Genomic DNA, 13,461 nt, shown 5'->3' on the forward strand with positions numbered 1-13,461 from the left:
AATACTGTCCTAACATTGTACCAATTTCTTTGTGTTTACAGAAAGCAATTCCGTTTTTTTTCCTCTACCTCAGAACTAATAAACGTCACGTATCATATAACAATATGCTGTACATCAGTGTGAAATGAACCTACAGTCGTTACTTTCTGTAGGAGTAAAAAGCAGGATAGGGAGCATTGAGACATTCAATAATCTAATTTTCTTCAGTAAAAACGTGGTTGATTTTTAAAATATTTTTCTTCTTTCACTCTTATTTTTTTCCCCCAAATTGTGTGTTAAACAATAGTGTGCCGCCATCTAGTGGCCAACAGGGGACTTACACACGAATGAAACAAAACAGTTCGATATAACTGGACAAAAATCCATCCATCCATCCATCCATCCATCCATCCATCCATCCATCCATCCATCCATCCATCCATCCATCCATCCATCCATCCATCCATCCATCCATCCATCTATCTATCTATCTATCTATCTATCTATCTATCTATCTATCTATCTATCTATCTATCTATCTATCTATCTATCTATCTATCTATCTATCTATCTATCTATCTATCTATCAGTGAAATTCAAGACAATAAAACCGGACACCGCATTGGAGTGGGTTTGGTTTACTGTGGCGGTAGCATTAAGCAATTTCCACTAAATATCGCCGTTGTCTCTTCCCAAAAAGAAGGGGGGGGGGGGGGTCTGTATGCTTAAAAATATTTTAAAATATGTGGGGGTGGGAATCAGCGAATCAGTCTTGACTGAGTATGCGAGGGTCCATTGTAATTAGTTTACAGGTCACGCACCAATGTAGTGCAATGATATTTAACACGTTTCAGTGCATTTACTCTGACTCTGTTTGAAGGTACTGAACCTCCATCTGCTGGCAAAATGTAAAAACGCAATAGAAAAATGATTATAGATATGAGTGCTTTGAGTTACCAGAGTGAACACGGTAATAATTAAGCATCGTATATACCGATTGATATACAGTCATTTTAACTTTCATTTAATCTTTGTATTTCAAAAGGAGCGTCTAAAGGCACTGCATCAAATTGCCACCAGAGGGCGGTATAGCTTTCCATTGACGCGGACAACAACCAGAAAGCAAGAGCGCTACAAGGCTAGGCTAAGCTAGCAAGAAGGGGAAAAAAAAAAAAACTTCCCATCGAGTCAGAAATTGGCGTCAACATGCTTCTTCAGACGGTCAAGCCGCTGCTGCTCCGTTGCAGGAGTTTCCCGCTGGCTTGCGCGAGATCGTACTACGCTGACAAAGTCGCCCGGCTCGGCTCTCAGCCTGACAAACACTCCGCTGACTTTCAGGTGAGCTACATGCTAGCGTTAAATGGCTAGCGGCAACCTTGCTATTATTCAGGAGCAGCTGCACGTCTCATAATCAGGTCAAAATGTTGACTTGGGGAAACAAGTCTTTTAAACAATGAGTCATAAAAATAAAAAAAAGTGCCTAATGCGCACAAAGTACTTACAGTTGGTGATTTAATATTTTTATTCAAAATAAAAGTAAAGTGTGTATCTATGATACTTTTTGTTTGTTTGCATATCTTTTAGTAATACCGTGATAATGCTGATTGCGTTTGGTAGACTTTAATCATAATGTTAATTATTTTCTCTAATATGTAGTTTGATGTGCTCGTTTTACAATATTTGCCCACTTTTTAATACTGCGTGAACAAGAAGCCATATATATGACTCAACATACAAATCACATTTTTGTCTTGCAGGAGAATTATGAGCGGATGCAAGCCCTTGTTGATGAATTGAAAAGCCGGACAGAGAAGATTAAATTAGGTGGGTGGGAATTAGTTATGTCAATTAGCATTTGTGGTACTATGGCATCAGGATGCTTATGATGTCTAACATATTTATTAGTGTGTTGTTTGCAATTATTTTTTTATTTTTTTATTTTTTCTTATTTATGTCACCCCTGTATAATGATGCATGTGGGGAAAGACTTATAATAGACTAATAGAGAAAACATTGACTGACCTTTTGTTGTATTATGAGATATGTCTTGATTAGTGACTTTCATGGTGCAGTGGCATGATCACACAAGATTTATTTGGGGGTGATTCTGTTCTCGTGATTGCAGGCGGGGGAGAAAAAGCCAGAAAACTTCACACTTCTCGTGGCAAACTCTTACCCAGAGAACGCATCGACAGACTCCTGGATCCAGGGTACTGCTCGATTTCCTTGCATTCTTTTCGAACACACTATAAAATGCAGGCTCAGCGATACACAAATATTTCCATATGAAATCTTTACATTTGTAACTTAACTCTTGATCAATTCTACTCTCTCCTTAAAAAAGGCTACTTGTTTGCCTAATGATGTCACTTGCTTGTTCTGCAGGACTCCTTTTTTGGAATTTTCCCAGTTTGCGGCGTACGAGTTGTATGGAAAAGAGGAAGTGCCAGCAGGTGGGATGATCACTGGGATTGGACGGGTTTCTGGGTAAGTCCTCTCTGTTAGCAAACAATTACAGGCCAGTATTTATATATCAAATATTTTTTCTTTCTTTCAGTAAGAGTTTTTGAAAAGGCTGTGTTTCAGCAGCTAAATTGTTTTTTGTTTTAATAGTGAACAAGTGCATTTAAACAAACAAGTCCAAGTGTATTTTAGTCAAGTTTAAGAACTAATCACACAACTGAAATTGCAATGGGCAAAGGCCCTAATAATCTAACCACGTATCATGGCAGCACTTCAGTCTTGCCGTTATTGGGTTCTCAGTGCTGCATTCGACAGTCGAAAAGTGGAAATCAGTTCTTGATTGGTTTTCATCTTGCATGAAAGGACAGCGATCATTTTGTGGCAGTAGGTAACTTAAATTCTAAGCAGACCAAAATTGCATGTGGAGTGCACCAAGGCTCCATCGTGGGGCTTCTTCTGTTTAACATCTACATGCTTCAACTTCCTCAGATCATGGAGAATTTTTTTTTTTTTATCATAACTATGCACCTGGCACACAGTCATACATTTTGTAGGTAACCATAGCCGGGAATCTCCATACAAAAACTGTGCATGTACACTTTATTGACATTAAAAACTTTCTGGCAACTTGAATGTATAAAAATAAACAACCTTTTTCCTTATAATCAAATAAGCTGTTCTTTTTTTCTTAACCAGGGTTGAATGTGTCATCGTTGCCAATGATGCGACCGTAAAAGGTGGAACATACTACCCCGTTACAGTCAAGAAGCATCTTCGTGCACAAGAAATCGCCCAGCAGAACCATTTGCCCTGCATCTACTTGGGTAAGTTTTGGAATCTCATTGAAGGCTTGGCCAAGCACAAATAAAAAGTCTCATCTCCCACATGGGCCCAACAAATTCTGTTAGCAGTTGCTTTGTAAAACTGACTCTGATAAAAAACCCTTCAGTTGTTACATCCGAGAGTGAAATTGGATAAAGCAGGCTCAAGTATTCTTGATAGCATCTCTTGTGGCATATCAAAATGTGGATTGGACAGCATAATTATGGCACAGTTGTGCCTTTGGTTCCCTACATTAAAAAGCTACTCTCCAATGTGCAGTTTTTATATATTGAACCCAAACTTCAGCTGTGAGGCAGACACCAAAAGGGAAAATATTTGTGTGGACTGATGAAAGGGAAACGCTTAATATAATGCTTTATTTATTTACTGTAAAGTAAATACTGTCAGGTTCAGTCAACCTAGAACATTTAATAAACAACAGACAAAGAAGGAAGACAAGAGACTTAGATCATTTTTTGCTGGCGAGGAGAACGGACAGAGATATGCACAGTTACAATCTCCTACCGCTCTGAAGCACATTCTGTCGAACCCTCTCTTTTTTTTTTTTTTCTGTTAGGGCGGTCCCCGATTACACAGTGGTTGCTGCTCTAAAGCTTGGGGGAACACACATGAGTCATTGTGCAGATAATAATATAAAAATACTGACGTGTCTTTCTTCGGCGCTGAAGGTTTCAACAGTCAAAGTTCAACAGTTCACCCGCAAATTGTTTCAGACGCTATCTTGTGATAAGGGCACAGTTCCTGTTTTGCAGCTGCAAGAGTATGAGTCATGCTTTGCAATACCATAAGAGTAAATATGGGAAAATTTATGTCAATGTATTCTAACAATTACCATACTAAGTGAGCTCACTTAGCTGCCAAGCGGAACCAATACAGTTCAAGCTGAAATGTACAAGTCCAGTCCTCTCAAGTATGCACTTTCTCCTACAATGGCACAAAGTAGTTTGTCGTTCAATACAGAATAATACAAATAATGTGGAGCCACATGTGTTTCTAGGTAAGAACACCAGGGGTCGCCATTGTTCTGTTGTAGTGAGTTTGCCTATGAGGGAGGGTCAACCGCCAGGTGTGCGGCTGTTTGTAATTGTCCAGTTCAGTCGCATTCGGCTGTGCTTGGTGTGTGGCGGGCCTGAGTGGGTTTGCGGTGATATTAAAAAAAATAAAAAATAAAAAACTCCCACGTCTGCATCATTTGCTCACAATCTGACCTTCTTGATGTTTTCAGTGGACTCGGGAGGCGCCAATCTTCCCAGACAGGCAGACGTCTTTCCCGACAGAGATCATTTTGGGCGTATTTTCTACAACCAGGCCAGGCTGTCATCAGAGGGAATAGCACAGGTAATACTGCAGCTCTTCTGATGTTATTGAAAATGTTTCACTTCAAGATTTTTAATTTTTTTGGGGGGCTCAATTTCATGAATAGCGCTTTTGAAAATGCTACCTTTTTATCTCCGAGATTGCCGTGGTGATGGGCTCCTGCACCGCTGGTGGAGCGTACGTCCCCGCTATGGCAGATGAAAGCATCATCGTCAGGAAGCAAGGAACTATTTTCCTCGGTGGACCTCCGCTGGTACTTGAAGTTTCTTTTCAACGACAAAATTGTCACCTGCAATGGTTGCCGTCGTCAGATTGCCTCTAATGATCGTTGGTACCGATGACAGGCTGTGATTTGTTGCCAAAACTTAGTAGGTAATCTTTTGCTTGTGTCTTGTCAGGTCAAAGCTGCTACTGGAGAGCAAGTTTCTGCTGAGGACCTCGGAGGTGCCGATCTTCACTGCAGGTTTTTATTTTTTTTATATTTTTTTACCTCGTTTACATTTGTGATGCCAGATTTTAAGTTTATATAGTTTTAGGAATATTTCATTGAAGTCCTAGAAACTTTGGTTTACCATCTTGCGTCAGCTATGGTTATCTTTATGAAAAGCCCTTAAAATAAATAAATAAATAATATTATATATCTAATATAATAATAATAATAATAATGATGATGATTATTATTATATAATTATAATTATTATTATTATTATAATACAATTATTATAATAATTATTATAATAATAATAATGAAATAATTATAATATGATTATAGTATAATAACATTAATATAATTATGATATAATAATAAGAATAATTAGTATTATAGTGCCATGAAAAGCCTTTAAAATAAATAAATAAATAATAACAATAAATGTTATAATAATAATAATTATAATAATATTAGTATAATTATAATATAATAATAATAATTAGTATTATAATAATTCGTATTATAGTGCCATGAAAAGCTTTTAAAATGGAATAAATAAATAATAAAAATAATAATTATTATTATTGTTATAATAATGATGATAATAATAATAATAATAACTTATTATTATAGATCATCAAACTAATGTAAACATCATACAAAGATGACCAGATGTCATTACGCATAGTGTTAAAAAAATGCATTCTACTCAATCCACTGTCAAGTGCCTCTGTGATGGATTTCCATATTCCACAGGAAGTCCGGTGTGACGGACCATTACGCTTTAGACGACAACCACGCTCTCCATTTAGCGCGCAAGGCCGTACGGAGCCTCAATTACAAGAAAAATCTTGACGTAAGTCCAGATATTGTTCGTTGTGTGGCGTGTGAGACAAGCTGATGTTGTCGCGTCGTTCAGGTCACCACGGAAGCCACCGAAGCGCCTCTTTACCCTGCAGACGAACTCTACGGCATCGTTGGAGACAATCTCAAACGGAACTTTGACGTCAGAGAGGTACATTGACGAGTCACGGCTGAGATTTTTTTTTTTCTGCCATGTCCTTGCACATTTGCATTTTTATTCCTATTTCCAAGTGGAACATTTGAGCGTCTCTCAATTTCTTTTTGGTCCCTAGCTTCAACATTCAAACCTTTAACCTCATGGTGGCGAATTCAAGTCTTTCCACACCACAATTTTTTGTTGTTGATGAATTGTTCACTATTTGCCATTTTGATCTCTCAGCATGTACACACGATATTGTTTTTTGGTTTGTAGGTCATTGCCAGAATCGTTGACGGGAGTAAATTTGATGAATTCAAAGCATTCTATGGAGACACGCTTGTGACAGGTATGTTCAAAAAATTACATTTTACTTGACTTGATCATTATTTCAACGAGGTGTCACTGATAGTCAAGTTATCTTTAATTAGATTGTATAGTGGGACGTTTTGTGTGCGCAGATCACGTTTTGTGTGTTTGCGGGTGGTTGGCATGATTTTAACTCCATAGGATTGTTTCAGTGAAAATGGCTGGGAGTGAAGGAGTTAATAGCGCTGTCAACGGTAAAGCTTTAACTCATAATTTAAAGCTTTAGCTTTGCAGTTAACTCGGGAATGAAACTTTAACTTTGACAGCACTAATAATTAAATAAAATATGCAGTTTTGGTTTTAGTTTCCCCAAATTGCAGCCTTTGCTATTTGAAAACCGCATTTCAATGTTGATTTGAATTAGACGGATTGTTCAGCCCTCGTTGGTTTCCCACTCAGTGAGGTTTGAATGAAAAGGATACAGATAGAAAATGGATGAATAGCTCCATGAAATAACGATTTATTTTTTAATGGAATCCACAGCCTGCATTACTGTCAATTGATTCTGAATATTTCCCTGCAGGATTTTCCAGAATTTTCGGTTACCCCGTCGGAATAATCGGCAACAACGGAGTGCTGTTTTCAGAATCTGCCAAAAAGGTACAATATTGTTTGTAAATTGTAAGCGGGCTCCGCAGCTCCGTCACGTCAAAGTTTTTCAAAGCGCGAGACCGCAGTGCTCTTCAAGTGTCAAGGACTTAAATGCATTAGCCGAGTAAGCCCCCTCCCGCGGGAATAGGAGCTGCCGTCCAACAATGAATACCAATATTCCTCTCATGAGAGTGCCTCGTCCTAATAGACGATTTGTTCTGACCCTTTTTAGTGGTACAATAAGCTCTCTAATTGCGTTTGTCTGGGCCCCCGCTCCTGAGCGGCCCCGAACGCTATCGTAATAGCCTCGCTTTTGAAAGCCACGGACCATTTTCATTCAACGTCGTCCACTTAATTTGCCAGGCTATTCTGCCGTGAACGGAGCTGAACTGTCACCGCCCTTTAAATGGACAAGGTGGCGAATGTGTCATTATAGACGCGTACGCTTTTCACAATTGCCGTTCGATTTGATGGGGGGGGGGGGGGGTGGGGGTGGGGGAGAAAAAATCTGATTCATTTTCCCCGTCTCGGTGTGAAAGTGCGAACGTTGGGTGTTTTATCAGCGTGATTGCTGTTGAATGCGACGTGCTTCAAATGTGCTCGCCAAGCACATCTGAGGGAAATCAATACCGCGCCCCGCATTTGAAGACGCGCTGTCATCGCCGAAAATGCGGCCGGCCTTCTGCCGTGCTAAATGCTTTCACTCTGAGCTGTTTGTGTTTTTGCAAAAGAAACGATTGGATCCATGCTGTTGGAAAGTGACGTGACTGATAATTAGTCTTCCACTTTGTTTGCACGTTCTAATTCGAAGAGTGCCTCGAAACAAAGACGTTACGAGCATGTCTGGACACTTCTTTTGTGAATTTACTCCAACCACTTCTGTTTTTTAGGCAACACATTTCATCGAGTTATGTTGTCAACGAAACATTCCACTTATTTTCCTGCAAAACATAACAGGTGAGCTTGGATCCAGGGTTATTATAGTTTTGGAATTTTCATTTTTATTTGTTCTGAGCTTTGTTCTATTAAATGTAGTTTTCAGGGTGGTTCTGTTATTTTTTTTTAATTAGTTTTAGTTATTTTAAAAATGCTTAGTTTTAGTTCTTTTAAAAATGCTTAGTTTTAGTAACACATTTCTTACCCAGCGTTGCATTTTGTCTGAGTTAAACGAAAAAGCAGGCAAATTTGTCGCCTCGGGGCGACGTCATCTGAAGGTGCTTTTCTATTGGCTGCTGCTAGATGACATCACTTCCGTGTGACACACTTTCAAACGTCTTTATTCCAGTTAATATCGAAATAAGTATACTTGAAATCATCCCTAAAGGGTCATGTTTTAAATTAATTTCCAAAGACTAAATTGAAGGACATTTTTGCTATAATTATAGTTAGCTTTGTAAACATAAAATGTAGTTTCAGTTAGTTTTTGTTTTTTAAAACTCATTCACTGCCATTGACGCCTAATTTTTAATAATCTTTTCTTTTTTTACATCGTAACAAGTGAAATCACGCGATTAGTTACAATTAATTTTAATCACCTGACGCCCCTAATTTGTAATAATATTTTCTTCTTCTTTTTTGATTAAAAAAAGAAGAAGAAAAGATTAAAAATTAGGGGCGTCAGGCGATTAGAATTTGTAATTGTAATTAATCGCATGACTTCAATAGTTAACTCACGATTAATCGCACATTTTATATCTGTTTTAAATGTACAATAAAAAAAATGCCAGGTTTTCATATTCTTGTTAACAAAAGTGGGAACAAATGTTAAACTAATAGAAATAGTAAAATTAATTTTTGATGTTTATAGCCGTCAATGGCAGTGAATAAATTCAAAATAAAAAATAAAAAATTTGGAGCGTCAGGCGATTAAAATTTTAATTGCATGACTTCAATAGTTAACTCACGATTAATCACAAATTTCCTATCTGTTCTAAATGTACAATAAAAAAAAAATCTCGTTTTTCATTCTCTCTCATTAAACTAATAGAAATAGTTCAAATTAATTTTTGACGTCAATAGCCATCAATGTGAGTGAATGAGTTTAAAAAGCGTTTTCGTATTTATTTTATTTTGTTAATGGAATTTTTTTTTAATTTCAGTTTTCGTTTTTTCGTTTGTTTTCGTTAACTAAAATAACCTTGGTGGGAACCTGCTCGTTTGGCTTCATAAGTGGCTGTGTTCACAAAATACACATGGCTGCCGTATCAGTTTGTCCAATCGTGAAAGACAGGAAATGAAGGAGCGGTGCTGAGTTCAGGAAGTAGTGGATTTGTGCAAAGAGCCCATTTTGATATAGGTGGTACAAATATTTGTATTTCATTTTATTTATTTATTACCATTTACGATTTTTTTTTTTTTAACTGATTTAAAAAATGTCATACTTAACAAAAAAAACAGCTTAACAATCAATGAAAAAAGTTTAGATTTTTCAGGGCATGCATATTTTGTGTCCAATGAATTAGAATTTGACATGTGACTTCCCTGTAAGGTTTCATGGTGGGCAGAGAGTATGAAGCCGGCGGTATTGCCAAGGACGGCGCTAAGATGGTCACTGCCGTCGCCTGCGCTAACGTCCCCAAGATAACTGTCATCATCGGCGGCTCTTACGGGGCAGGCAACTACGGCATGTGCGGGCGAGCCTACAGGTACGACGACCGCGGAGTCTGCTGTTGTTGTGCCGTAAAAGAACAATAATTGGGCTTGTTGGGAGATGAACTACTTGTTTTGTTAGTTCTTTGTTGACGTTCCTTTTTTGCAGTCGAAAAATTGTGCTTTCAGACTTGGCTTGCCGGCAATTTTCACTCCAGGCTTTCTAAAATCACATTTTGTGCGTTTTGTTATTGTCCGTTACTTCCGTCATCGTCGGACTGACTGACTGACTGACTGAGTGCCTGCTTATCTCCTTTCGCAGCCCCCGATTCCTCTACATGTGGCCTAATTCCAGGATCTCCGTCATGGGCGGAGAACAGGCCGCCACCGTCCTGGCCACCATCACCAAGGATCAGCGAGCCAGAGAGGGGAAGGAGGTAACAAAAAGGCTACACAGGATATCCTGCCAAAGGCATAAGCATAACGCGTTGACACCTTTTATTTCAAGATCACCGTTACTTAATGTCGTAATGATTCTGATTAGCGCTGTCGTTGGCTGCAATTAAAACGTGTTAGATGTCCTGCGGGGGGATGTGGCGAGCGCTTTAATAGCTGCAAAATGACACCTCAACTCTGTTCTGATGATTACGATGATTAGACCTTTTACAATGTGAACACAATGAGGAGATGCATGAAAACCTAATGTCCGCTTTTTAAAAATGTTATTATTTGGACCTCTTAGCCACAATCTGATCATTTTTGACCTCTCAAAAGTTCTCAGCAGAGCAGGAAGCCGCCATGAAGGAACCAATAGTGCGGCGATTTGAAGAAGAAGGAAGTCCCTACTACTCCAGTGCTAGGTGACGTTGCCCACTTTGTGTTATATGTAGGGGCACTTTGCAGTGACAGCGGAACCTCCAAAATCAAATGTACGTAATCTGGCGGTCAATCTCTCCAATTTGTTCATTCGTTATCATCTCAATTTATCATCGCACAATACACATCGATAATCATGCCCAAAGATGTACATTAAAATATAAATCTACAGCCGTTGCTTTCTGTAGGAGTAAAAAGCAGGATGTGAGAGGATTGAGACATTCAATCAAAATGAGACAAAGCTTGAAATTCTTCCTGTTTTCACTTTTCACTCTTCTTTTTTCATATCATTACAGTGGAACTTTGGATTTTGAACGTCTCGGAACTCGTGCAATTTGGACTTCGGCCAAAAAATCGGAGTAAAAAATGCCTCTGAGTTTGAACTCATTTTCGGAGTTCAAACACTCAAGCTAAGCCGAACATACCTTGAAAATGGGCAGCCGAGTGAAGCCGAGCGGGGCCGAGCAACGCCGAATGCTCACGTTGCGGTAGTTGAGACGATGCACTGCTCATTTTCAGTCCGATCGTGAATACTCCTGGAGGTGCTCCGTACTCGCGAGTGCATTTGGATTTTTCCACGACATTTTTCGCCGCCATGGGCCCAAAGAAAGACAACAGTGCCAGTGGCAGCAAAAAAAAAACATAGTGCTACGAACCACAGTGGAATTAGGAAGAAGATTATCGCGCTCGTTGTAACTACCGTGACTACTTCTCTAAATACTGGCATGAGGACCCCTTCTAAGATGTTCAACAACATGCCTGATGTTAAACAACGCACACAAGGACCAATTAGTAGTCTAACAATATGCCCAATGTAAAATACACAAACTCAGCACTGAACTAAAGCTAGCATTAACAAAAAAGATAAGGTATTTTTATCGTTTAAATACTGTACTGTACTGTAAATGTAAAAAACATAAATAGAAATTAAAATAGGAATTTTCAGTTTTTGGAGCTCGGGAACGGATTAATTGCATTTACATTATTTCCTATGGGAACAAATGTTTTGGAGGTTGAACAATTCGGACTTTGAACACTTCGCAGGAACGAATTTTTTTTCAAACTCCGAGGTACCACTGTACAGCCAAAATAAACAAAACAATGGGGAAAAAATTATTAACTATCTATCGTAGGCAAAGCTATCTATGCTAAGCTATCTCTGCTATCTATGCTAAGCTATCTCGCTATCTATGCTAATCTATCTATGCTAAGCTATTTTAGCTAGCTAACCTATTTGAGCTTTCTAATTGAACATACACTTGACTTTGGAGGTTCCACTTTCAATGGACTTGCTTTGAGTACAGGTGATATCAAGTCTACACACTCCTGTTCAAATAACAAAAAATAGAAGAAAAATCATTTAAAAAAACGTTTCCACCATTATGTTCTTGATATCCTGTACAACTCAATTGTGGGGGGGGGAAAAGAAACATCTTTTTGAGAGGGGAAGTAAAATTAAACACCTGAGATCATGTGGTAGCACAAGTGTGCACACCCTCATAACTAGGGACGTGGCTGTGTGTGGACTTTGTTATCACGGTTCATGAGTAAGCATCAGCGTAGTCTTAACACGATGATGCTTCATGTTTCCCCCCAGAATGTGGGATGACGGAATTATTGATCCTGCTGACACTCGCCTGGTGTTGGGACTGAGTCTGAGTGCCTCACTTAACGCACCAACGCAGAAGACCCGTTTTGGAGTGTTCCGAATGTGATGCGCTCATCTTGGACATGTACATACTTGACGTAGTCTTTTTGGTCTCGCACAAAAACAGGAGAGCAACCACAGTAGCAGAATATTGTTTATATTTTGGTGATTGAATTGCGTACCGACAGGTTATTAAGGGCCCGTGTGAACCTGTGCCTTAACTGTTACAATTTGTACATGAATCTGTCCTTTAACTATCATAAATTGTCTAAACCAAATGAGACATGAGATGAATTTTCTTCAGGAGCATCACCGGCTACATTTTGATGGATTATCACATGGGGGCACTGTTGAGCCATAAATATCTCCTTGGAGCAAAATGCTGCGGTTAAAAGTGTTTTAAGGGTTTGAGTATTGACAGTTGCATTGTGGAAACTTCAAAAACAAATGTTTCGAGAACAGGGACCCAGGTGGGGTTTGTTTTACCTTCCATCCCAAGCATCTGTTCTCTCTTGATGTTCAAACATTGTGTCCTCGCGGGAACGAATCGGATGCCATGAAATGAGGAGATGTGTACCAAAGCTCGGTCCCCACACGGTCAGCTTATTTGTTGAATTTAAAACGATAACGTCACAGTAATGACTTTTTTTTTTTCCTTTCTTCTTTTTCTTCCATAACGTAATAGTTGATGCAATAGTGCATTTCTGTTCAACACTACAGCGTGCTGGCTCTGCTGCTTCGCTCTCAGGCTGTTGACAACAGAAAAAACGTTTTTTGGGGTTACATTGTGGGGCCAACATTTTGGGATTTCACAGAGCTGTGGGGCCATTTTGCTGGGCCCCACAAGTGTAGGCCTCTTTTTGAGGGTCAAGACTTGGTTTTAAAGTTTAGGTTTGAATTGGGTTATGGTTGAGTTTAGGTTAAGGAATGGGTAGGCAGTCATTTTTGATGGTTAGGGGAAGGGGCTAGGAAATGCAAGATGGCCCTACAAAGATATTAAAACAAACGTGTGTGTGTGTGTGCGCGTGCGTGCGTGAATGCCACCCACACACCGCCTCCTCTAGCATCTGCACCAATTTTAAAGCCCTTTTACTGGCCCTCCTCTCTTCCTTCAAATAACCCTAAAGGGGGGCATTGAAAATGGATGAGGCTGAAAAGTTTCACATTTATGGAAATTGCAAAAGTTAATACAATTGAAGATGACGGGGGGGGGGGGGTGCATGTGACGCATGCGTTTCCTAATAAAATAAAGTGAAAAAAAATTCACTTTTGTCAAATTTGACTGAATCTCGTTCACTTAAGCTGTCTCGCTTGTCCTTTTGCAAACCAAGAGACACGTCCAGGGTGTTGTCCTCA

General features: G+C 39.1%; 1 protein-coding gene across 1 annotated transcript; it reads left to right on the forward strand.

Moving 5' to 3' along the window:
• The first annotated feature begins 1,078 nt into the window (after positions 1-1,078).
• Positions 1,079-12,383, forward strand: mccc2 (methylcrotonyl-CoA carboxylase subunit 2). The gene is made up of 17 exons (XM_086077145.1): positions 1,079-1,317; positions 1,737-1,803; positions 2,105-2,189; positions 2,365-2,466; positions 3,139-3,266; positions 4,511-4,623; positions 4,742-4,855; positions 5,001-5,065; positions 5,789-5,888; positions 5,952-6,047; positions 6,309-6,381; positions 6,925-7,001; positions 7,883-7,949; positions 9,481-9,637; positions 9,904-10,018; positions 10,356-10,441; positions 12,055-12,383. The coding sequence occupies exons 1-17, from the start codon at positions 1,186-1,188 to the stop codon at positions 12,170-12,172; spliced, it is 1,695 nt and encodes a 564-aa protein (XP_085933271.1). The 5' UTR covers positions 1,079-1,185; the 3' UTR covers positions 12,173-12,383.
• Positions 12,384-13,461: the final 1,078 nt, after the last annotated feature.

Source organism: Leptonotus elevatus, chromosome 5 (genome assembly GCF_054856555.1).
Source record: "Leptonotus elevatus isolate MCC_2025b chromosome 5, RoL_Lele_1.0, whole genome shotgun sequence".
In the NCBI taxonomy this organism is placed as follows: Eukaryota; Metazoa; Chordata; class Actinopteri; order Syngnathiformes; family Syngnathidae; genus Leptonotus; species Leptonotus elevatus.

Coding starts and splice junctions, on each gene's coding strand:
- mccc2 (XM_086077145.1), top strand. CDS start 1,186: ATGCTTCTTCAGACGGTCAAGCCGCTGCTGCTCCGTTGCAGGAGTTTC. Junction 1,318..1,736: donor AACACTCCGCTGACTTTCAG/GTGAGCTACATG, acceptor TTTGTCTTGCAG/GAGAATTATGAGCGGATGCA. Junction 10,019..10,355: donor GAGCCAGAGAGGGGAAGGAG/GTAACAAAAAGG, acceptor ACCTCTCAAAAG/TTCTCAGCAGAGCAGGAAGC.